Below are 26654 nucleotides of genomic sequence, written 5' to 3' on the forward strand. Positions count from 1 at the left end.
GAATTCTATCAGCCAATCAGAATTAAGGTAGAAAAAATCCTATTGTCTGATGCAATCAGCCAATAGGATTGAACTTCAATCCTATTGGCTGATTGGAACACCCAATAGGATTGAGCTCACATTCTATTGGCTGATTTTAACAGCCAATAGAATGCGAGCTCAATCCTATTGGCTGATTGCATCAGCCAATAGAATTTTTTCTACCTTAATTCCGATTGGCTGATAGAATTTGGAATTGAAGGGACGCCATCTTGGATGACGTCATTTAAAGGAACCTTCATTCAGTCTTCGGATGAAGAAAGAAGAGGATGCTCCATGTCAGATGTCTTGAAGATGGACCTGCTCCGCGCCGGATGGATGAAGATTGAAGATGCCGTATGGATGAAGACTTCTGCCCGTCTGGAGGACATCTTTTTCCTGGCTTGGATGAAGACTTCTGCTCGTCTGGAGGACCACTTCACCCAGCTTTGTTGAGGACTTCGGCCCGGTTGGGTGATGACTTCTTAAGGTATGGTGGTCTTCAAGGGGTTAGTGTTAGGTTTTATTAAGGGGGGGTTGGTTGTGTGGGTGATGGGTTTTAATGTTGGGGGGTATTGTACTTTTTTTTACAGGTAAAAGAGCTGATTACTTTAGGGCAATGCCCCGCAAAAGGCCCTTTTAAGGGCTATTTGTAATTTAGTATAGGGTAGGGCTTTTTATTAGTTTGGGGGGCTTTTTTATTTTATTAGGGGGATTAGATTAGCTGCAATTAGTTTAAAAAAATTGTAATTATTTTATTATTTTCTGTAATTTAGTGAGGGTTTTTTTCCTACTTTAGATAATTGTATTTAATTGTATTTAATTGTGGTTAATTTAGGGAATTAATTTAATTATAGTGTAGTGTTAGGTGTAATTGTAACTTAGGCTAGGTTTTATTTTACAGGTAAATTTGTCTTTATTTTAGCTAGGTAGTTATTAAATACTTAATAACTATTTAATAACTATTGTACCTAGTTAAAATAAATACAAAGTTGCCTGTAAAATAAAAATAAATCCTAAGCTAGATACAATGGGGCCCATTTATCAAGCTACATACGGAGCTTGTGGGCCCGTGCTTCTGGCGAGTCTTCAGAATCACCAGAAACACAAGTTATGAAGCAGCGGTCTAAAGACCGCTGCTCCATAACACTGTCCGCCTGATCTGAGCAGGCGGACATGAATCGCCGGAAATCAGCTGCTGGTTCAATGTTGGTTCAATGTTAAATGCGGAGAGCGTATTGCTCTCCACATTCAGCGAGGTCTTGCGGACCTGATCCGCACTTTCGGATCAGGTCCGCAAGACCAATGATAAATAGGCCCCAATGAAACTATCAGTTATATTGTAGCTTGCTTAGGGTTTATTTTATAGGTAAGTATTTAGTTTTAAAATTTAGTTTTAAATAGGAATAATTTAATTAATTGTAGTTATTTTATTTAGATTTAAATTATATTTAATTTAGGGGGTGTTAGGGCTAGGGTTAGACTTAGATTTAGGGGTTAATAACTTTATTATAGTGGTGGCAACGTTGGGGACATCAGATTAGAGGTAAATAAATGTAGGTAGGTGCCGGCGATGTTAGGGACGGCAGATTAGGGGTTAATAAAATTTAACTAGTGTTTGCAAGGCGGGAGTGCGGCAGTTTAGGGGTTAATATATTTATTATAGTGTCGGCGATGTCCGGTTCGGCAGATTATGGGTTAAAAAATTTATTTTAGTGTTTGCGATGTGGGGGGTCTCGTATTAGGGGTTAATAGGTAGTTTATGGGTGTTAGTGTACTTTTTAGCACTTTAGTTAAGAGTTTTATACTACGGCCCATAAAACTCTTAACTACTGACTTTAAAATGCGGTACCAGGCTTGACAGGAGAGGATGTACCGCTCACTTTTTGGAAGACTCGTAATACCGGCGTTATGCAAGTCCCATTGAAAAAAGAGGATACGCAATTGACGTAAGTGGATTTGCTGTATTTTCAAATCTGGCTGAAAAAGTGAACGGTACACCTGTACCTGCAAGACTTGTAATACCAGCGGGCGATAAAAAGCAGCGTTGGGACCTCTCAATGCTGCTTTTTAAGGCTAATGCAAGACTTGTAATCTAGCCGCATGATATTATCTTGTTACAGGAGACATGGCAAGATAGAAGCACAGCATCATCTTGCCCTATGGACTATAAAGAGTTAATAATTCCTGCAACAACAAAAAATAAGAAAGGAGGGAGACTCTTAGGGGGGTTATTAGTGTGGTACAAAGAGAGTCTCAAACCATTTATCACCCCAGTGAAGAAAGGTGCAACACATCTGTGGATACAAATATCAAAGAACCTTGTACAGACATCTCACAATCTCTACCTCTGTACCATATACGTTCCACCACGGGAATCACCATATTATGACCCAGAATACTTCAATACACTGCAGGGGGAGATTTCAAACTTTCAAACAATAATACAAATTATGCTAATCGGAGACATGAATGCTCGTACAAGCAATGCAAGGGACTATACCCCCAACCAAGGAAATAAACATATATTTGGAAAGAGTACGAATTTTGACACCCTGATGGACACTCAGAGAAACAGCTATGATAAAATAATGAACACAAATGGGAAAAAACACCTTGATGTTTGTAAAAGATTAGGTCTGTACATTGTAAATGGAAGGGTAACTGGAGACAGGCTGGGAAGTTTTACATTTAACTCATCAAGTGGTAAAAGTGTCATTGACTATGTGATAACTGACCTGGACATCAGAAAGATCAGTTCGCTGATAGTAAGACCCCAGTCCTACCTATCAGACCATAACCAAATGGTCATACACATCAATAGTTCAAAGAAAATCCCAACATGGAAAGCCAGGAAACATCTGTACAGAATGCCCCTAATTACCTGTGGTCCCAACAAAGTAAGGAAATCTTTATGAACAGCTTGGAAACTGAGGAGATAACTAATCAAATGAATGCTTCCATTAATAGAAGCTACAGTTATACTCCATATGACACAAATAAAGCAACAAATGATTTAACAACTATTCTCCATAGAGCAGCAAACAAATCCCTTAAACTGTCAGACAAAAGACAAAGGAAAAATAACAATAAAAATGATTGGTTTGATAAAGAATGTGCAGCCTTAAGACTTGAGGTGAGAAAATGATCAAACCTTAAACACAGAGAACCACTGTGTAATGGGTTACCAGCTTTATGATGATGCTAGTCTTAGTTGACTTGATAATCTATGTAAGTTTGTGTTACAGGTGATTTATGACAGCCTGCTAAGGAGTAGACCAGTTCATAACCACCTGAGTTAATCTTGCCTATTAGAATAACCCCTGGAATATATGGTATATTACAGGGTAATGGCTTAGGCAAACGATGGTCTGTACATTGAGAATTAGAACAGTGATTCAGAGTATGTTATGTGATCAGGATCACAACAGGTTAAATGAAATAGCATAAATAGGAAGGTCAAGTCTTTGCTATAATAATGTTACTGCTTAAATATAACTGGCACAAGATGTTAATCCAATCACATTACACTGCAAGTTCACAGATTCAGAGTATATTCTATCAGGAAATTGCCTCTTGAATAACTGAGCAGTTATAGCAGATAATACATGTTGGTACTAGATAACAGTAGAGTATTACATACGGAACCTGTTGTATGGAGTGTTTGGGAGCAGCGGCGATGAGGTGGCAGCAGAATCTTCGAGTATGCTGGGCGCAGATTGTGAGAGCCGCTTCCGTTGTTTGCTTCTGCTACTGTGGCAAGAGACTGAGGGCGTGCAGCGGAGGTGCGTATGAGCGTGATGAGCTCAGGAGCAGGGTTGCTAGGAGACACAATCCTGTTGTTATGCGGTTAACCGCAGTGAGTACAGACGGAGAGAGAGACTGCAGCTAAGGTAACCTCCGGTAACAGGAGGCGTTGTTTTACTTCTGTAGGATTGCTGAGATTCTGTAGAAATACAAGGAAATGGTTAGAGCTGAGTTACTTCAGAAATTCACTTCAATAAACCAGCAATGTATGCTGGGAATGGTTAGAGTTTATAGGAAGTGGTTAGTTTAATTGAAAGAAAAGGTGGTATGGATGTGGTAGACAGGCTGCTAAAGGTGGAATGGAGATATCCATGACATATCCCCCCCCAAGGGGACTGCAAGGGGTCACCGAGGCGCAGGCCGATCCGGATGCCGTCTATGAAAAAGGGACACCAAACGAGGAGCGGAGAGGTTGGAGGCAGGCTCCCAGGAATCCTCAGAGGAGTCAAAGCCTGCCCAATGGACAAGGTATTGGAGTTGTCCACGGCACCACCTAGAGTCAATGACCGAATGCACCTCGTATTCAGGATCCGGAGTCGGGGTAGCCGAAGGAGTAGGTGGCAGAGGCCGAGAAACATCACAGGGTTTAATGAGAGAGACATGGAATGTCGGGTGGATCCGATAGTTCGAAGGTAATTGCAGAGTAACTGTGAGAGGATTGCGTATGGCAATGATAGGGAATGGTCCTACATAAAGTTTATTAAATTTCCTACAGGGGGTAGGTATTCTCAAGTTTCTGGCAGCTAACCAAACCAAGTCTCCAACCTTATAGTCAGGGTGAGGTCTATGACGTAGGTCATAGTAACGTTTCTGGGTGGCTTGAGCTTGTTGAATGTTATCCCTGATAACTGAAAAGGTCTGTTTGATTGAGTTGACAAAGTCGTTGACCTGTGGACAAGGGGTATCCGTAAGCGGCAAAGGATGGAAACGTGGATGGAGTCCAGAGGTGATAAAGAAGGGAGAATATCCAGTAGACGAGTTGGTAGTGTTATTGTAGGCGAATTCTGCTTGTGGGAGAAAGGAAAACCAGGAGTCATGTTTGTTGGAACAGAAGCAGCGTAAATACTGCTCCAACCATGGATTGATTCTCTCACAGAGACCGTTTGTCTGTGGATGATATGAGGTGGTCAGATGTTGTTGTATATTAAGAGAGCAGCATAGGTTTTTCCAGAATTTGGATGTGAATTGGGACCCCCTATCACTAAGAACTGATGATGGGAGACCATGCAAGCGAACTATCTCCCTGATGAATAAATCTGCAGTCTTTTGGGCTGTTGGGAGTGACTCTGTGGGGATGAAGTGTGCCATTCTAGAAAATAGATCGACTACCACGAAGATGGTAGTCATCCCTCCAGATTTCGGAAGGTCAACTATGAAGTCCATAGATATACTGGTCCAAGGGACCTCAGGTACTGGTAAGTTTTGAAGCAAGCCTACTGGCATTTGATGTGCGGGTTTACATGTCTGACATGTAGGACAAGACTTTACGTATTTGATTACCGATAGTCTCATAGTAGGCCACCAAAAATATCTCTGTAGGAGGTCAAGAGTTTTATGAATGCCTAAATGTCCAGCCAAAGATGAATCATGAGATAATGATAAGACCTTGTCACGAAGAGTTGGTGGTACATACATCTTGGATCGGTTGCAGAGGATTCCATTATCATCTGGTATAAGGGGGTAAGAGGTTTTTGTAGTATCCGATTGTTGTTGAGACTTGAGTTCTGCTAGGTCTTTAGAGAGCAGGCCTACTATGCAAGACTTGGGGACAATTGTCGAGAAAGAAGAAACTATTTGGGGTCTGACATCCTTACGAGAGAGGGCATCCGCCTTCCCATTCCTGGATCCTGGGCGGTAAGTGATCGTATACCTAAAACGAGAAAAATACAGGCTCCAGCGCAGCTGTCTGGCTGAGAGGGTTTTTGTAGTATCCGATTGTTGTTGAGACTTGAGTTCTGCTAGGTCTTTAGAGAGCAGGCCTACTATGCAAGACTTGGGGACAATTGTCGAGAAAGAAGAAACTATTTGGGGTCTGACATCCTTACGAGAGAGGGCATCCGCCTTCCCATTCCTGGATCCTGGGCGGTAAGTGATCGTATACCTAAAACGAGAAAAATACAGGCTCCAGCGCAGCTGTCTGGCTGAGAGGGTACGGTTAGTCTGAAGATACTGGAGGTTTTTATGATCAGTATAGATCTCTATTGGTTGTTCAGCTCCCTCCAGTAAATGTCTCCACTGGTCAAATGAAGATTTGATGGCCAGCAGCTCTTTTTCTCCTACCGGGTAGTTTAATTCTGCAGGAGTTAATAATCTGGAGTAATAACAGACTGGATGCAATGTGTCCTTGGGAGAGGTTCTCTGCGAAAGAACCGAGCCAATGGCGTATTCTGAAGCGTCTACTTCAAGAACGAATTGGGCTTTACAGTTGGGTAATTGCAAAACTGGTGATGAGACAAATAATTGCTTTAGCAAGTCAAAGGCTTTTTGTGCTTGTGGAGTCCATATAAAGGATGTTGTGGACTTAGTCAGGTTTGTGAGTGGTTTGGAGAGTGCTGCAAAATTCTGTATGAAACGTCTGTAGAAGTTTGCGAAGCCTAGGAACCGTTGGACATCTTTTACCGTAGATGGTGTTGGCCAGGATGTGATGGCTGAGATTTTACTGTCTTCCATCATTATCTTGCTCTTGCTAATGCGATATCCTAGAAATGACACCTCACTGACATGGAAGAGACACTTTTCAAGTTTAACATAGAGTTTGTGTGTCTGTAACCTGGATAAGACAAGCCTAACGTGTGTGATATGTTCTGAGAAAGTAGATGAGTAAATCAGGATGTCGTCAAGATAGACCACCAGGAAAGTGTCAAGGATGTCCCTAAAGATGTCGTTAATGAAGTTCTGAAATGTTGCCGGAGCGTTGCATAGACCGAATGGCATAACAGTATACTCGAAAAGACCATACCTGGTCCTAAATGCAGTCAGCCATTCGTCTCCGGACCTTATTCTAACAAGGTTATAGGCGCCTCTAAGATCCAATTTTGTGAATATAGTTGCGCCTGTTAGCCTCTCAATCAGTTCTGGTATGAGAGGTAGGGGGTACCTGTTCTTTATGGTACGCTTATTCAACTCCCGATAATCAATTATCGGGCGAAGGGACCCATCCTTGTTTTTAACAAAAAAAATGCCGGCGCCTGCAGGAGAAGTGGAAGGCCGGATAAAGCCTTTTCTCAGATTATCAGTTATGTAGGTCTTAAGGTGAAGTAGTTCGGGTCTAGATAGGGGGTAAATATGGCCATAAGGGATGGTTGCACCGGGAAGCAGGTCTATGGGGCAATCGTAGGCCCTATGAGGAGGTAAAGACTCGGCCTCAGTCTTATTGAAGACCTCAGAAAAATCAAGGTATTGAGTGGGAATTGTAGGAGTAGTTGTGGTTAGCAAATGAGAGTTAGGAAAACAGGTGGTCAAACAATAGGGAGAAGAGAATTCAAGTGTGAGGGTATCCCAATGAACCAGAGGTTGGTGTTGTTTAAGCCAAGATATACCCAAGACAACAGGATAAATGGGGGAAGAGATGATATCAAACGTGATGGTCTCAGAATGACCAGAGGAGGAGGTAACAAGAAGTGGAATGGTTTGTTGAGAGACAGGACCTGAAGGTAAGTGTGTTCCATCAATAACTTTCAAATGCAGTGGTGTGCTTTTAAACAAAAAAGGTATTTTATTAACTTCAACTAAAGATATATCAAGAAAGTTGGCGCAAGCACCTGTGTCGATCATGGCATTACAATTTATCCGATGTCGATCCCACTGCAAAAGTAAGGGGATAGTAAGATATGCAGTGGTTGTATATTTAGTATGCAGACAGTGATGTGGTGTGTGTACATTACCTAATTTCTGTCTCAGAAGTAGGGGGCATTCTTTAACAGCATGGTCAGTCCCTGCACAGTACATGCAGAGATTTAATGCACGGCGTCTAGCCTTTTCTTGTGCAGTGAGGGGTCCTCTTAGGAAACTGATATCCATTGGTTGTTCAGCCGGTGGAGTGGTGCTGGGAGGAGTTGGTAACATTCTGCGCACTGGAGTGGTGGAAGGATATCTCTCTTGTCTCCTCTCCCTGAGTCTTCGGTCTGTGGTTATCGTTAGTGTATACAACTCTTCTAAGCGATCTGGTATGCCAATCCTGGCGAGTTCATCTTTGATCTCTTCGGCGAGACCTAGGCGATAATGGTTCTTCAAGGACACGTCATTCCAGAGGGAATCTCTTGCCCAGATTTTGAAGCGGGTGATATAGTCTTCAACTGGTGTTTTATGTTGTTTCAGGTTTCTAAGTTTACCTTCTGCCGTGACCTGACGGTGAGGGTCATCATATAGTGTCGAAAGGGCTTTGAGGAAGGCATCTAAGGAATTGAGTATAGGGTCCTGAGTCTCGTAGAAAGAGTCAGCCCAGGCCCTGGGTTCACCCCTTAAATAGGACACTATGGTGAGCACCTTGGTGCGGTCAGTGGCATATGTCCTGGGGCGCAGGTCGAACAACAGTAGACAAGCGTTCCTGAACTGTCTGAAGGTGGAGCGGTCACCAGAAAATTTCTCTGGGTAAGAGACCTGGGGTTCAGAATGCTGGTCGTTGCCCGTGTTTCTGTTGGAGAGAACTTCTCTTAAACAGGCTTTGAGGCTTTGGTTTTCAACCTGTAGCTCTCTGAATGCTTGAGTGAGATTGTCAAGCCGTTGATTAAGGCTGTGTAGTTGGGGGGTCACATCTGTCTGTTCCATCTCCCTTATTTATTTTGTATATATATATATGGCTGGTTTATTATGTAATGGGTTACCAGCTTTATGCTGATGCTAGTCTTAGTTGACTTGATAATCTATGTAAGTTTGTGTTACAGGTGATTTATGACAGCCTGCTAAGGAGTAGACCAGTTCATAACCACCTGAGTTAATCTTGCCTATTAGAATAACCCCTGGAATATATGGTATATTACAGGGTAATGGCTTAGGCAAACGATGGTCTGTACATTGAGAATTAGAACAGTGATTCAGAGTATGTTATGTGATCAGGATCACAACAGGTTAAATGAAATAGCATAAATAGGAAGGTCAAGTCTTTGCTATAATAATGTTACTGCTTAAATATAACTGGCACAAGACGTTAATCCAATCACATTACACTGCAAGTTCACAGATTCAGAGTATATTCTATCAGGAAATTGCCTCTTGAATAACTGAGCAGTTATAGCAGATAATACATGTTGGTACTAGATAACAGTAGAGTATTACATACGGAACCTGTTGTATGGAGTGTTTGGGAGCAGCGGCGATGAGGTGGCAGCAGAATCTGCGAGTATGCTGGGCGCAGATTGTGAGAGCCGCTTCCGTTGTTTGCTTCTGCTACTGCGGCAAGAGACTGAGGGCGTGCAGCGGAGGTGCGTATGAGCGTGATGAGCTCAGGAGCAGGGTTGCTAGGAGACACAATCCTGTTGTTATGCGGTTAACCGCAGTGAGTACAGACGGAGAGAGAGACTGCAGCTAAGGTAACCTCCGGTAACAGGAGGCGTTGTTTTACTTCTGTAGGATTGCTGAGATTCTGTAGAAATACAAGGAAATGGTTAGAGCTGAGTTACTTCAGAAATTCACTTCAATAAACCAGCAATGTATGCTGGGAATGGTTAGAGTTTATAGGAAGTGGTTAGTTTAATTGAAAGAAAAGGTGGTATGGATGTGGTAGACAGGCTGCTAAAGGTGGAATGGAGATATCCATGACACACTGCGAGAGGATCTGAGGTGCACATATAACCGTAAACTAAAAGACTACAAAACTACCCTAAAAAGCAAGAAAATAAACCACCTAATAAAACACTCTCCCAAATTCAAGAATAAACAGATAATAATTCATTCTGGAGCTTGTGGAAAAAAATCACAACTAAAGCCACTGGGCATATTCCAATCCAAGATGGTGACATATGGACAGATTATTTTCAAACATTATACAAAGATCTAGAACCTAATAAGCTCAATACGTCACAAAAAGAAACTTGTGAAAAACTGTTAAATTTAGAAAATGTAATAAAGAACTATCAAACTCCTCTAGACTTCCCTTTCACACTACAGGAAGTTGCAGAAGGCATAAAGTCATTAAAACCAAGAAAAGCTTGTGGATCTGACCAAATACTAAACAAGATGCTGATTCACAGCAGCCCACAGCTCCAAGAGGCTCTGAAAAAACTGTTTAATATCATCTTACAATCAGGGCACTTCCCAGAAACATGGACAGAAGGTCTGGTTACCCCAATCCACAAACAAGGGGATCTAACTGACCCAAATAACTACAGGGGAGTCTGTGTAAACAGCAATGTGAGCAAACTCTTCTGCACAATCCTGAACCAGAGAATATTTCTAATAGACAGCAGAACCCTGCACATGAGTCAGATAGGTTTCCTCCCTAAACAAAGAACCACAGACCACATCTTCACATTACAAGCTATCACTAACAAGTATGTGAAAAGCTCACCATCAGGGAAGGTGTTTGCATGTTTTGTGGACTTCAAAAAAGCATTTGACTCAATCTGGCACCCTGGCATATACATGAAACTGCTGCAAAGTGGAATTGGTGGGAAGACATATGACATAATAAAGACCATGTATTCATCCCTCAAATGTAAAGATAAACAAACTACAAACAAAGAGCTTTGAACAAAAGAGAGGTGTCAGACAAGGATGCAGCCTCAGCCCCACATTATTCAACCTGTACATTAATGATCTGCCCACCGAACTGGAGAAATGCACAGCACCAGGTACATCCCTGAATGGGAAGGAAATCCATTGTCTCTTATATGCAGATGACCTGCTCATCCTGTCCCCCACAGCAGTGGGTTTGCAAGAAAAACTAGACATACTGCAGACATACTGTAAGTCATGGGCAATGGAAGTGAATATGGAAAAAACGAAAATCATGATTTTCCAGAAAAAGCCCCAAAACCTCAAGCAAAAACTCAAATTCCTATTGTTCTCTAAAGAGGTAGAGCACACATTACATTATACCTATCTTGGGCTTACACTAAGTGCACCAGGAAGCTTTAAACTGGGCATCAAAACACTGCAAGAAAAAGCCCTTAGAGCCTTCCATGCAATAAAGAAGCCGCTAGCCAGTCTAAACCCTCCTACAGAACTGTTACTTAAGCTATTTGAAAGCACCATTGTACCAATCCTGCTGTATGGCTGTGAGGTCTGGGGCCCAATGAAAAAATGAAAAAATGTTGTCAGGAGCACCAAAAAGTAAATTGAAAAGACTTGCTTTATTATTTTTGTGAATAAAACAAAACAAAAAGGGTTAACTAACCCCCAGGATAAGAGTGATAAATAACCTTAGAAACACAGAAAACAAAAAGCCTTTTTTACTGCATGAGTACAACACCACACTGCGAGGACATTATAACTCCTGAGAGAAGTTTTCTAACCACCAACAAGGGGCAGAGAATGAAGATTTGACGGCGGCACCACACTACTGGTTAACCAGCATCCTGGGGAGCAAAAAAAAAAAAAAAAAAAAGACGGCACCCAAGAAGTAAGGAGGTGGTGAGTCACTTAACTAATTGAATATTCTGTACCAGTGGTTTATAAATGGAAAAGTGAACTTTCATATTGCACAGATCAGGGGATTTGGGGGCTAACCCTCTGACACTGCACACAGTAGGAGTTTTCAACATACTATAACAGCAGTTTGTGGGAAAAGGGACTGAAAAATTTATACAATTAAATTAAATTATTTTACTGTGCGAGCACCCATTTGAATACGCACCCCCACATCCTTGTCTGGGGCCCAACACTGACCCAGAACTATCGAGAATGGGACAAAACTCTCACAGAAATTGCACATCTCCAATTCTGTAAATATGCACTGCGGGTACACAGAAGCGCCCCTAACAATGGGTGCAGAGCAGAGCTGGGAAGATTCCCATTGTTACTACCAATGCAAAAACGGGTGTACAAATTCTGGTGTCACCTCACAAATAGTGACACAAATACACTTTACCACCAAGCACTCTGTGACCCAGCATCAAAAGCATTTAGAGAATATATATATAAGACCTGCAAAACCACATCAGCAGAAGCACAGCCCATGAGAGAGTGTCACCAAACACCTTACAAACAGCTCTGAAGGAGAGGTACACTGGGCACTGGGCGGTACAGACTGGGTAACAGAACAAGAGGGAGTGTTACAAGTCACTACAGAGAGAGTACAGACTAGCTGAGTATCTCACATGTGTCACTAAACACCTTACACACAGCTCTGAAGGAGAGGTACACTGGGCACTGGGAGGTACAGACTGGGTAACAGAACAAGAGGGAGTGTTACAGGTCACTACAGAGAGAGTACAGACTAGCTGAGTATCTCACATGTGTCACTAAACACCTTACACACAGCTCTGAAGGAGAGGTACACTGGGCACTGGGCGGTACAGACTGGGTAACAGAACAAGAGGGAGTGTTACAGGTCACTACAGAGAGAGTACAGACTAGCTGAGTATCTCACAAGGGTCACCAAACACCTTACAAACAGCTCTGAAGGAGAGGTACACTGGGCACTGGGAGGAACAGATAGGGCAACAGAACAAGAGGGAGTGTTACAGGTCACTACAGAGAGAGTACAGACTAGCTGAGTATCTCACAAGGGTCACCAAACACCTTACAAACAGCTCTGAAGTAGAGGTACACTGGGCACTGGGAGGAACAGATAGGGCAACAGAACAAGATGGAGTGTTACAGGTCTCTACACAGAGAGTACTAACTAGCTGAGTATCTCACAAGTGTCACCAACCCAAAGCACAGACAGATACTCACTAAATACAGAATCTCTGACCACCAGTTGGAAATAGAGACTGGCAGATATCAGGCAAAATGGAGACCCAGGGCAACCAGACAATGTGCACAGTGTGACAGTGGGAACATAAAGACTGAAGCGCACTTACTCTTGTACTGTACAAGATACAAACTCTTAAGGGATAAATACTTCCCAAAAATAATGAAAGAAATAACAGACTTCCCACAGATGTCTGAACAACAAAGACTATGGCCTCTAGTTATCAAGCCATCAACCGCAAATACGCTGGAATTCCGCAGCGTATTTGTGGCAAGCCTGATTCGCCTTAGTTATCAAAGGCTACAGACCGGTAAAAGTAGAATATAGTGACGTAACATACGATCTGCCGGACCCAGTCCGACACAGATCGATGCTTATGTCACTCCAGATGTTCCGAACGCAAGTTCGGCACAATCTGACTACTTTTGCTAGCTATCAAAGAACTAGCAGGTACGCTCTGCACTTTTCCGGCCCAGCGTACCTGGTTTTTCAATCCGCCACCCTGGAGGCGGCAGATGCCATAGGAATTAATGTGAGTCGGAAAGCAGCGAAAGCTCATGTTCGCTGCTGCCCAATATCCCATTGATTCCTATGGGAACGTTTACACCTAACACCCTAACATGTACCCCGAGTCTAAAAACCCCTAATCTGCCCCCCTACACTGCCACCACCTACATTATACTTATTAACCCCTAATCTGCCCCCCTACACCGCCGCCACCTACATTATACTTAACCTCTAAACCGTCACTCCCGGAGCCCACCGCCACTCTAATAAACGTATTAACCTCTAAACCGCCGCTACCGGAGCCCACCGACACCTACATTATACATATTAACCCCTATCCTGCCCCCCTACACCGCCGCCACTATATTAAATTTATTAACCCCTAAACCTAAGTCTAACCCTAACACCCCCTAACTTAAATATAATTTAAATAAATATAAATACATATTCCTAGCATTAAATAAATTATTCCTATTTAAAACTAAATACTTACCTATAAAATAAAACCCTAAGCTAGCTACAATATAACTAATAGTTACATTGTAGCTAGCTTAGGATTTATTTTTATATTACAGGTACTTTTGTATTTATTTTAACTAGGTACAATAGTTATTAACTATTTAATAGCTACCTAGTTAAAATAAATACAAAAGTACCTGCAAAATAAAACCTAACCTAAGTTACAATTAGACCTAACACTACACTATAAATTAATTACCTAAGGTGTAATTAGGTGTAATTAGTTTAAAATTCTTGTAATTATTTTATTATTTTCTGTAATTTAGTGATTTTTTTTTTGTACTTTAGTTAATTTTATTTAATTGTAGTTAATTGTATTTAGTTTATGTAATTCATTTATTTATAGTGTAGTGTTAGGTGTAATTGTAACTTAGGTTAGGTTTTATTTTACAGGTACTTTTGTCTTTATTTTAACTAGGAAGTTATTAAATAGTTAATAACTATTTAATAACTATTGTACCTAGTTAAAATAAATACAAACTTGCCTGTAAAATAAAAATAAAACCTAAGATAGCTACAATGTAACTATTAGTTAGATAGTAGCTATCTTAGGGTTTATTTTATAGGTAAGTATTTAGATTTAAATAGGAATAATGTATTTAATGCTAGGAATATTTATTTATTTAAATTATATTTAAGTTAGTGGGTGTTAGGTTTAGGGTTAGACTTAGGTTTAGGGGTTAATACATTTAATATAGTGGCGGCGGTGTAGGGGGGGCAGATTAGGGGTTAATAAATATAATGTAGGTGGTGGTGGGCTCCGGGAGTGGCGGTTTAGGGGGTTAATAACTTTATTTAGGTTCGGTGGGCTCTGGGAGCGGCGGTATAGGGGGTAAAACAGTAAAGTATAGTGTGGGTGCTTAGTGACAGGGTAGCAATAAAGCTGTAAAAAAGCCGAAGAGCAGCGAGATCGATAACTGTTAGTTAACAACAGTCCGCTGCTCATCGCTCCATACTTGGTGTGCATTTTTTACAGCTTTTTTGATAATTTTGGAGAACGTATTCAGGTCTGCGGCAGCAATGTTAGGCGATCTTAGGCGAGCGTATTGGTGCGGCGAATGCAGGTAAGTTGACAGCTTGATAAATAGAGGCCTATGTGTACTCTTAGGAGAAAAAAACAAAGCTACAAGGATAATAGCAAAATATGTAGCAGACTGTCACATGACCAGAACCCCCAATCAGCCAGTGCCAGAGTGTCTGTATCTCTGCAGCCAGTGCCAGAGTGTCTGTATCCCCGCAGCCAGTTCCAGGGTATCTGTATCTCTTCAACAGTGCCAGAGTGTCTGTATCCCTGCAGCCAGCCAGTGCCAGGGTATCATGCCTTCTGGTTGTTGGGAAGGGGAGATGCATTTATTTTCCATGTATGTCAAGGGTGCAAAGGGTTTATTGTTGAATTACAGCTGTTTTATTATGAATAACTATTTTTTTCTGTGTATGTAACATAAAACTGTGTATGTTTTGCCCTCTAGAGCTCTGTCAGAGCCTGTGCTGAATGTTACCTGCAATAAGAAGGATGGCAGCGCAGTGATTGTTTGTAGTGTGAAGAAGGGGACGGATCCTAAGTTCTCCTTGGTTTGGAATGGTCTCTCAAATAACAGCAGTGTAATATTTATTCATGCACCGGTCAATGGAAATGTCACCTGCACTGGGCAAAACCAGCTTGGTACAAAACACACCCAGATGTCGGCATTTTGTCCAGGTGAGTGTGATGTGACTTACCTGCCCTGGGGCTGATCCGCTCTCACAAGATGCTCCTACAGTATTAATAATGCTCCAGAGAATAGTTATGTATCTCACACTGTGCTAAGCAGAGCAGACCTCTATTACAATCACTACCTTTGGCTACAAAAGTCCTGTCAGAGCTGTAAATTAATAGCCCCTGTCTGTCTAACTTAGAGTCCTCTTTCATAGTCTTATTTTTGTTCTTTAATATTTTTTGAGGCATTAGACAATGCAGTATAACAATTTAAACACAAGGGATTACAAGTGGGCAAATTTGTCCATTTGTCGGAGTGCATTAATTAACCAGCCATTATAAGTGGAGCACTAAATTACAGTGCACGTTTGCTGGAGCAGTATTATTAACTAGCTAACATACATCTAGATTACAAGTTTTGAGCGCTATAGGTAAAGTAAAGAATGCAAACAAAAGTGGTGTTATTTAACCCCCTATAGCGCTGCCATTACAAGTTTAAAAAAACCCTGCTTGCCGCAGAGATTTTGAGCTCCATACCGCACCAAAATACAAGCAGTGTTTTGACGTGCTCGTGCACGCTTTCCCCATAGACATCAATTGGGAGAGCCGGCTAAAAAAAGCCTAACACCTGCGATCGCGGAAACAAAAGCCTTGTAATCAGCCCTATTGATGTCTATGGGGAAAGAAATGTTATGTTTAAATCTAACATAAACCCTACATCTAAACACCCCAAATCTGCCGCCCCCAACATCGCCACCACCTACATAATGTTATTAACCCCCAATCTGCCGCCCCCGATATCGCCGCCACATAAATAAATCTATTAACCCCTGTTACGGTTACCCTTAGTCTCGCTGAGAGATGGAACCGCTTAGTAGCCTGGATCCCTATTGCTAAAGGAGGGGAGAAGCTGCTTTCCATAGTATTCTATATGAGTCTCGCAAATATAGAATAATCTCCCTTAGCTGCAGTACAGCTAGGATACCCTTCTGCCCACAAAAACGAGTCAACGCTGCGATTGAGGGTCAAACAAGAACTCAGGACTGGGATGCCCCAGCCTGCTTTTTATTAAGGTTACATGCACACAGGGCACTCCCAGGGGGAGAGGGGGGGAAGCACAAAATCCCCCATCACACATTTAGATAGAGAGCACTGTCCTTTGACAGGCCACAATAGGATTACAGTACTTAAGATAACAAGTTTACAAGTTCATCTTATCAATTAGCAGTCTGGCTCCAGAGGTGATTAGACAATAGTTTCTAAAAGCTGAAAAAAAAGTTAACTCTTTATGAAATGATACTTGTTACGGTTTTCTTGGAGCCCTTCTTAGGCGCTGGCTTGGCTGGTTCAGGCATTGCTGCTGGGAAATAAGCTCTTCACAACAAAATAACTAATGCTTCTGTAACAGTGCTCCCTTTCTGTGGAACACTCTGGCAGACACGGTCTGACCCCTTTTCGGGGCAGACTAAGGCTGTCCAGACCGCTGGTTATGCGGGGCTGAGGTCGGTTTGTCTGGACAACCCGTCGGCGTTGCCATTCTGTTTCCCAGGTCTGTAAGTAATGGTGAAATTGAAGGGTTGCAACGATAAGCTCCAACGTAATAGCCTGCCGTTATCTCCAGAGACCCGGTTCAGCCACACCAACGGGTTATGGTCGGTGACCAGGGTGAACTCCTGACCATATAAATAGGGAGTCAATTTCTTTAATGCCCACACCAAAGCCAAACACTCCTTTTCGACCGCTGCATAGCTGACTTCGCGGGGCAGGAGCTTCCGGCTGATGTAGGCAACAGGATGCTCCCCTCCAATCTTCGCCTACTTGGCTGAGGACGGCTCCCAGCCCGAACATGGAAGCATCTGTATGGACGATAAAAACGTTTGTTAAGGGCTGGGGCCCGCCAAGACAGGAGCGTTAATTAGAGCATTTTTGAGAGCCTGGAAAGCCATTTCACAGTGGGGAGACCACAGGACCTGTCGAGGTAAGTTCTTCTTGGTCAAGTCAGTCAGGGGTTTGGCAAGTGTGCTGTAGTCTGGTACGAACCGTCTATAGTACCCTGCCGTGCCCAGGAAGGCTAGGACCTGAGTCTTAGTGATGGGGGTGGGCCAATTGGCGACAGCTTCTATCTTGGCCGGCTCTGGTCGCTGCTTTCCACACCCCACCCGGTGACCCAGGTACTGTACCTCGGCCATCCCAAAGTGGCATTTTTCTGGCTTCAGAGGTCAGGCCAGCAGCCCGGATCTGATCCAGAACCATTCCTACATGAGCTAAGTGGTCCTCCCAGGACTCACTGTGGATCGCTATGTCGTCCAGGTAGGCGCAAGCAAAACTCTGGAAGCCATCCAGGAGCCTATCCACCAAGCGCTGGAATGTAGCTGGGGCATTCTTCATCCCAAACGGCATTACCCTAAACTGATATAAGCCGAATGGGGTGACGAATGCCGACTTGGGGATAGCCTCCGGGGCCAGGGGGAATCTGCCAGTAACCTTTGCAGAGGTCAATAGTGGTCAGGTAATTTCCCCTGGCTATACGATCGAGTAGCTTGTCTACCCTGGGCATAGGGTAAGCGTCCGTCACGGTTTTTTCATTGAGCCTCCGATAGTCTACGCAGAACCGGGTGGGTCCCATCTTTCTTGGGCACCAAGACAACTGGGGAGGCCCAGGGACTATCGGAGGGCTCAATTACCCTGAGCTGGAGCATCTCATCGATCTCCTTCTTCATTCCTGTCCCTAACTGCTTCGGGGATTCGGTACGGAGCCTGGCGCAAGGGAGCTTGTCCCGGAGTATCTACCTGGTGGGTGGTTAAAGTAGTGTACCCTGGCTTCGGGGAGAAGGTGAGGTGTTTGGACTGGAGGAGTTGGCTGAGCTGCTCCCTTTCAGTGGGGCTAAGTCGGTCTCCTATCTGAACCTGAGCCACTATACCTGTGGGGAGACTCTTTTCTAATAGGTCTGGAATGGGGTAGACTGTCGGGGTCTTCCTGAGGGGAACAACATACGGCCGTCACGTTCTCTTGGTCGCTCAAAATATTCCTTGAGCATGTTACATGGAATGTCTTTCTAAGATTGTTGTCATGGCAGCTAGCTATCACATAAGTGGTGTCTCCCCTTTTCTCTACGATCTGGTAGGGACCCTGCCAGGACGCCTGCAATTTGTCTGTCTTCACCGGCTTAAGTACTAACACCTTTTTGTCCTATGGTGAAGATTCTCTTTCGGGCCCCCCGATCGTACCATACTTTCTGTCTTCTCTGGGCCAACTGGATATTAGCCCGCACGGATTTGGCTAATTGATCCATTCGGTCCCTGAGTTCCAGCACGTATGGCACAATGGGGACACCCGTCAGCCTCCATCTCTCCCTCCCAGTGCTCCCGGATCAGGTTTAGGGGTCCCCGTACCTTTCTTCCGTAGAGCAACTCGAAGGGAGAGAACCCTGTCGTTTCCTGGGGCACCTCCCGATAAGCAAATAGGAGGTGCGGCAGGAAGCGTTCCCAGTCTCGGTATTCCTGAGTGAACGTCTTGAGCATTTGCTTGAGGGTCCCATTGAACCTCTCACACAGCCCGTTCGTCTGGGGGTGGTATGGGGAGCTCAGGAGGGGACTTAATTTTGCAAACCTGCCAGAGTTGTTGGGTCAATTCAGCTGTAAATTGGGTGCCTCGGTCGGATAGGATTTCTTTTGGAAATCCTACCCGGGAGAACACCTGTACTAGTGCATTCGCTACCGTATCCGCTTGTATGTTGGATAGGGCGACAGCCTCTGGGTACCTGGTAGCGTAGTCCACTACGGTAAGAAATGTAGCGCTTACCGGAGGGACTATGGGGTAGCCAGTGGTCCCACTAGGTCAATAGCAACCCGGCTGAAGGGTTCCTCTACAATGGGCATATTTACTAGATGGGCTTTAGGGTGATCGCCTCGCCTTCCTACTCGTTGACACACATCGCAGGTGTTACAGTAAGTTCTAACGTCAGCGTGCACCCCTGGCCAAAAGAACGTGTGAGTAATGCGGTGTAGGGTACGGGTTATGGCTAGGTGGCCTGCTAAGGGGATGTCATGGCCTATCTTGAGGATTTCTTGACGGTATTTGTGGGCACTACAGCTGTCGCCTACGCTGTCCCCTTTCTCTGTCCAGCGGTATATTTTCCCTTTTTCCCATAAGAATGTTTCGTTATCTGCCCCGCCCCCTCCGGCTCTCTGCTCGTTCCCGGTACTTTTGTAAAGTCGGGGTCAGTCTTAGACTCTGTCTCGAAAGCATCTGGGGTGTCCCAGGGTATGGGCCTAACATGTCAGGCAAGGTCGGGGTAGGTCTTACCTGTGTCTCCCGCACTGGTGAGAGCTCTCGCTCCATCCGGGGCTTGGGCCGCTGTAGTCACTGGGTCCGCCTCGTTGTTGCATACTGGAGCATAGGCAGAAGTCATGGGGCCCAAATCGTTGCCCAGTAGTACTTCGGCAGGTAAATTATCCATTATGCCCACGTTCACAGCCCCCTTTCCCGCTCCCCAATCAAGATGCACTTGAGCTGTTGGAATTTTGTACACATCCCCACCCGCCACTCTAACGGCCACAGTCTGTCCGGATCGCTTGTGCTCTGGCACCAAATGACTCTGTAACCAGCGTGATAGTAGCCCCTGTGTCTCTCAATCCCTCTGTAGATCGCCCCTCGAGCCATACCTTCTGCCGATGGTGCTGGCGGTTATCTGAGGCAGCATATACAGGGTCCACCTCGTGAAGCGGCCCCACATATCCCTCCATAGGGGCCTCTTGGTTAACACAGAGGGCCCGGGCCGGACGATAGGACCCAGAGGGGTAATTGTAATTCCTGGGTGTCTGGTGCGTATTAAGGGGGCAGCTAGCCATGAAATGCCCTGGTTGCTTGCATCGGTGGGCAAGTCGGTCTGGGACGCTCAGAGCTGTTATTGTGTGGTCCTGAGTGTCGGACGGGCCCTGTGGGCACCGGGGCTCGGAATTCAGCACGAGGGGGTGCACGGTAAACCTCTCTGGGTTCGACCCGTGCTGGAGCTTCGGTAGTTCATGGGTTCGTGAAGACGGGAGTCATAATGTTCATCGGCCAATTTGGCTGCTTCTTCTAAGGTAGAAGGCCGCCTGTCTCGCAGCCATTCCTTCCCTTGCTGTTCCATGCCATTATAAAAATGTTCTAAGAGAAACAATTGTAAAATTTCCTCCCCAGTCACCGCTTTACTTCCGCTCAGCCAGTGATTTGCCGCTCTCCGCATTCGGTGCGCCCATTCCATATGGGTATCGTTAGGCTTCTTTTTCGTGCCCCGAAAACTGTCGGCGATACGTGTCCGGGAGTTACAGCGTACCGTCGCAACAGTGTCTCCTTAACTAGCTCATACTGTGTCACTTCCTCAGCACCCAGAGTACGAAAGGCTTCCAGGGCTCGCCCGGATAGTTTCCCAGACAATATCGTGGGCCACTCTCTGTTGGGAATCTGGTGCAGGGCACATTGCCTTTCGAAGTCCGCCAAATATTCATCAATCCCTGTCTCGTTCTCTAGGAAGGGTCGAAATGCCGCATAGGGTATCTTGGGCCTCCCAGCATTTTCGACAGGGATGATTACCTGCGGGGCTTCAGCATTGCGGTGTGCGTTCGCTAGGTTGAGTTCGTGGGCTCGAGTCTCTCGTATATCCTCGTCCGCCTCCGCCATCAACTGCATGTACCAATTCCATGGAGGGGTTCGGCCCGTATAATGAGAGCCTTTCCCGAACAATCCTGGTTTTTTCGTCACTAATCGTGGTCGGTGTTTCCGCCATTGTGAAGCTCTGATCCAGTTCGGTCAATTCTGCGATCAGCTCTCTCCTCGGCCGGTTGCTGGCGTACCCCCCTCTGCTTTCAAGTAAATCCTTTAGGGTTGTACGCTTCAATTTTTCGTAAGCGCTCTCCATCCGTTCTGTACCTCTCCTAGGAAATCCAGGAAAATCCCGCCGCTGCCGCCAAATGTTACGGTTACCCTTAGTCTCGCTGAGAGATGGACCGCTTAGTAGCCTGGATCCCTATTGCTAAAGAGGGGAGAAGCTGCTTTCCATAGTATTCTATATGAGTCTCGCAAATATAGAATAATCTCCCTTAGCTGCAGTACAGCTAGGATACCCTTCTGCCCACAAAAACGAGGTCAACGCTGCGATTGAGGGTCAAACAAGAACTCAGGACTGGGATGCCCAGCCTGCTTTTTATTAAGGTTACATGCACACAGGGCACTCCCAGGGGGAGAGGGGGGGAAGCACAAAATCCCCCATCACACATTTAGATAGAGAGCACTGTCCTTTGACAGGCCACAATAGGATTACAGTACTTAAGATAACAAGTTTACAAGTTCATCTTATCAATTAGCAGTCTGGCTCCAGAGGTGATTAGACAATAGTTTCCGAAAAGCTGAAAAAAAAGTTAACTCTTTATGAAATGATACTTGTTACGGTTTTCTTGGAGCCCTTCTTAGGCGCTGGCTTGGCTGGGTTCAGGCATTGCTGCTGGGAAATAAGCTCTTCACAACAAATAACTAATGCTTCTGTAACAACCCCTAATCGTCCGCTCCCGATATCGGCTAGCTACATTTATTAATCCCTATTCCACCACACTCCAACATCGCCCACACTATACTAAAGTTATTAACCCCCTATTCCGCCGCTTCCCAACATCACCGCAACTAAATAAAGTTATTAACAATCTGACTACTTTTGCTAGCTATCAAAGAACTAGCAGGTACGCTCTGCACTTTTCCGGCCCAGCGTACCTGGTTTTTCAATCCGCCACCCTGGAGGCGGCAGATGCCATAGGAATTAATGTGAGTCGGAAAGCAGCGAAAGCTCATGTTCGCTGCTGCCCAATATCCCATTGATTCCTATGGGAACGTTTACACCTAACACCCTAACATGTACCCCGAGTCTAAAAAACCCTAATCTGCCCCCCTACACTGCCACCACCTACATTATACTTATTAACCCTAATCTGCCCCCCTACACCGCCGCCACCTACATTATACTTAACCTCTAAACCGCCACTCCCGGAGCCCACCGCCACTCTAATAAACGTATTAACCTCTAAACCGCCGCTACCGGAGCCCACCGACACCTACATTATACATATTAACCCCTATCCTGCCCCCCTACACCGCCGCCACTATATTAAATTTATTAACCCCTAAACCTAAGTCTAACCCTAACACCCCCTAACTTAAATATAATTTAAATAAATATAAATACATATTCCTAGCATTAAATAAATTATTCCTATTTAAAACTAAATACTTACCTATAAAATAAAACCCTAAGCTAGCTACAATATAACTAATAGTTACATTGTAGCTAGCTTAGGATTTATTTTTATATTACAGGTACTTTTGTATTTATTTTAACTAGGTACAATAGTTATTAACTATTTAATAGCTACCTAGTTAAAATAAATACAAAAGTACCTGCAAAATAAAACCTAACCTAAGTTACAATTAGACCTAACACTACACTATAAATTAATTACCTAAGGTGTAATTAGGTGTAATTAGTTTAAAATTCTTGTAATTATTTTATTATTTTCTGTAATTTAGTGATTTTTTTTTTGTACTTTAGTTAATTTTATTTAATTGTAGTTAATTGTATTTAGTTTATGTAATTCATTTATTTATAGTGTAGTGTTAGGTGTAATTGTAACTTAGGTTAGGTTTTATTTTACAGGTACTTTTGTCTTTATTTTAACTAGGAAGTTATTAAATAGTTAATAACTATTTAATAACTATTGTACCTAGTTAAAATAAATACAAACTTGCCTGTAAAATAAAAATAAAACCTAAGATAGCTACAATGTAACTATTAGTTAGATAGTAGCTATCTTAGGGTTTATTTTATAGGTAAGTATTTAGATTTAAATAGGAATAATGTATTTAATGCTAGGAATATTTATTTATTTAAATTATATTTAAGTTAGTGGGTGTTAGGTTTAGGGTTAGACTTAGGTTTAGGGGTTAATACATTTAATATAGTGGCGACGGTGTAGGGGGGGCAGATTAGGGGTTAATAAATATAATGTAGGTGGTGGTGGGCTCCGGGAGGTGGCGGTTTAGGGGTTAATAACTTTATTTAGGTTCGGTGGGCTCTGGGAGCGGCGGTTATAGGGGGTAAAACAGTAAAGTATAGTGTGGGTGCTTAGTGACAGGGTAGCAATAAAGCTGTAAAAAAGCCGAAGAGCAGCGAGATCGATAACTGTTAGTTAACAACAGTCCGCTGCTCATCGCTCCATACTTGGTGTGCATTTTTTACAGCTTTTTTGATAATTTTGGAGAACGTATTCAGGTCTGCGGCAGCAATGTTAGGCGATCTTAGGCGAGCGTATTGGTGCGGCGAATGCAGGTAAGTTGACAGCTTGATAAATAGAGGCCTATGTGTACTCTTAGGAGAAAAAAACAAAGCTACAAGGATAATAGCAAAATATGTAGCAGACTGTCACATGACCAGAACCCCCAATCAGCCAGTGCCAGAGTGTCTGTATCTCTGCAGCCAGTGCCAGAGTGTCTGTATCCCCGCAGCCAGTTCCAGGGTATCTGTATCTCTTCAACAGTGCCAGAGTGTCTGTATCCCTGCAGCCAGCCAGTGCCAGGGTATCATGCCCTTCTGGTTGTTGGGAAGGGGAGATGCATTTATTTTCCATGTATGTCAAGGGTGCAAAGGGTTTATTGTTGAATTACAGCTGTTTTATTATGAATAACTATTTTTTTCTGTGTATGTAACATAAAACTGTGTATGTTTGCCCTCTAGAGCCTCTGTCAGAGCCTGTGCTGAATGTTACCTGCAATAAGAAGGATGGCAGCGCAGTGATTGTTTGTAGTGTGAAGAAGGGGACGGATCCTAAGTTCTCCTTGGTTTGGAATGGTCTCTCAAATAACAGCAGTGTAATATTTATTCCATGCACCGGTCAATGGAAATGTCACCTGCACTGGGCAAAACCCAGCTTGGTACAAAAACACACCCAGATGTCGGCATTTGTCCAGGTGAGTGTGATGTGACTTACCTGCCCTGGGGCTGATCCGCTCTCACAAGATGCTCCTACAGTATTAATAATGCTCCAGAGAATAGTTATGTATCTCACACTGTGCTAAGCAGAGCAGACCTCTATTACAATCACTACCTTTGGCTACAAAAGTCCTGTCAGAGCTGTAAATTAATAGCCCCTGTCTGTCTAACTTAGAGTCCTCTTTCATAGTCTTATTTTTGTTCTTTAATATTTTTTGAGGCATTAGACAATGCAGTATAACAATTTAAACACAAGGGATTACAAGTGGGCAAATTTGTCCATTTGTCGGAGTGCATTAATTAACCAGCCATTATAAGTGGAGCACTAAATTACAGTGCACGTTTGCTGGAGCAGTATTATTAACTAGCTAACATACATCTAGATTACAAGTTTTGAGCGCTATAGGTAAAGTAAAGAATGCAACAAAAGTGGTGTTATTTAACCCCCTATAGCGCTGCCATTACAAGTTTAAAAAAACCCTGCTTGCGCAGAGATTTTGAGCTCCATACCGCACCAAAATACAAGCAGTGTTTTGACGTGCTCGTGCACGCTTTCCCCATAGACATCAATTGGGAGAGCCGGCTAAAAAAAGCCTAACACCTGCGATCGCGGAAACAAAAGCCTTGTAATCAGCCCTATTGATGTCTATGGGGAAAGAAATGTTATGTTTAAATCTAACATAAACCCTACATCTAAACACCCCAAATCTGCCGCCCCCAACATCGCCACCACCTACATAATGTTATTAACCCCCAATCTGCCGCCCCCGATATCGCCGCCACATAAATAAATCTATTAACCCCTGTTACGGTTACCCTTAGTCTCGCTGAGAGATGGACCGCTTAGTAGCCTGGATCCCTATTGCTAAAGAGGGGAGAAGCTGCTTTCCATAGTATTCTATATGAGTCTCGCAAATATAGAATAATCTCCCTTAGCTGCAGTACAGCTAGGATACCCTTCTGCCCACAAAAACGAGTCAACGCTGCGATTGAGGGTCAAACAAGAACTCAGGACTGGGATGCCCAGCCTGCTTTTTATTAAGGTTACATGCACACAGGGCACTCCCAGGGGGAGAGGGGGGGAAGCACAAAATCCCCCATCACACATTTAGATAGAGAGCACTGTCCTTTGACAGGCCACAATAGGATTACAGTACTTAAGATAACAAGTTTACAAGTTCATCTTATCAATTAGCAGTCTGGCTCCAGAGGTGATTAGACAATAGTTTCTAAAAGCTGAAAAAAAAGTTAACTCTTTATGAAATGATACTTGTTACGGTTTTCTTGGAGCCCTTCTTAGGCGCTGGCTTGGCTGGTTCAGGCATTGCTGCTGGGAAATAAGCTCTTCACAACAAAATAACTAATGCTTCTGTAACAGTGCTCCCTTTCTGTGGAACACTCTGGCAGACACGGTCTGACCCCTTTTCGGGGCAGACTAAGGCTGTCCAGACCGCTGGTTATGCGGGGCTGAGGTCGGTTTGTCTGGACAACCGTCGGCGTTGCCATTCTGTTTCCCAGGTCTGTAAGTAATGGTGAAATTGAAGGGTTGCAACGATAAGCTCCAACGTAATAGCCTGCCGTTATCTCCAGAGACCCGGTTCAGCCACACCAACGGGTTATGGTCGGTGACCAGGGTGAACTCCTGACCATATAAATAGGGAGTCAATTTCTTTAATGCCCACACCAAAGCCAAACACTCCTTTTCGACCGCTGCATAGCTGACTTCGCGGGGCAGGAGCTTCCGGCTGATGTAGGCAACAGGATGCTCCCCCTCCATCTTCGCCTACTTGGCTGAGGACGGCTCCCAGCCCGAACATGGAAGCATCTGTATGGACGATAAAACGTTTGTTAAGGGCTGGGGCCGCCAAGACAGGAGCGTTAATTAGAGCATTTTTGAGAGCCTGGAAAGCCATTTCACAGTGGGGAGACCACAGGACCTGTCGAGGTAAGTTCTTCTTGGTCAAGTCAGTCAGGGGTTTGGCAAGTGTGCTGTAGTCTGGTACGAACCGTCTATAGTACCCTGCCGTGCCCAGGAAGGCTAGGACCTGAGTCTTAGTGATGGGGGTGGGCCAATTGGCGACAGCTTCTATCTTGGCCGGCTCTGGTCGCTGCTTTCCACACCCCACCCGGTGACCCAGGTACTGTACCTCGGCCATCCCAAAGTGGCATTTTTCTGGCTTCAGAGTCAGGCCAGCAGCCCGGATCTGATCCAGAACCATTCCTACATGAGCTAAGTGGT

The 26654-nt window shown here is 44.1% G+C and overlaps 1 protein-coding gene across 1 annotated transcript in view; it reads left to right on the plus strand.

The window, feature by feature from the left end:
- Window positions 1-24656, plus strand: part of LOC128652182 (HEPACAM family member 2-like) — a 259852-nt gene extending 235196 nt beyond the window's left edge. Inside the window, exons 4-5 of the mRNA XM_053705120.1 lie at window positions 24161-24393; window positions 24636-24656. Of these exons, the coding sequence (XP_053561095.1) occupies window positions 24161-24393; window positions 24636-24656 (254 nt within the window). The remainder of the gene's footprint in view (window positions 1-24160; window positions 24394-24635) is intronic.
- The last annotated feature ends 1998 nt before the right edge of the window (window positions 24657-26654 follow it).

This window comes from Bombina bombina, chromosome 3 (genome assembly GCF_027579735.1).
Source record: "Bombina bombina isolate aBomBom1 chromosome 3, aBomBom1.pri, whole genome shotgun sequence".
In the NCBI taxonomy this organism is placed as follows: domain Eukaryota; kingdom Metazoa; phylum Chordata; class Amphibia; order Anura; family Bombinatoridae; genus Bombina; species Bombina bombina.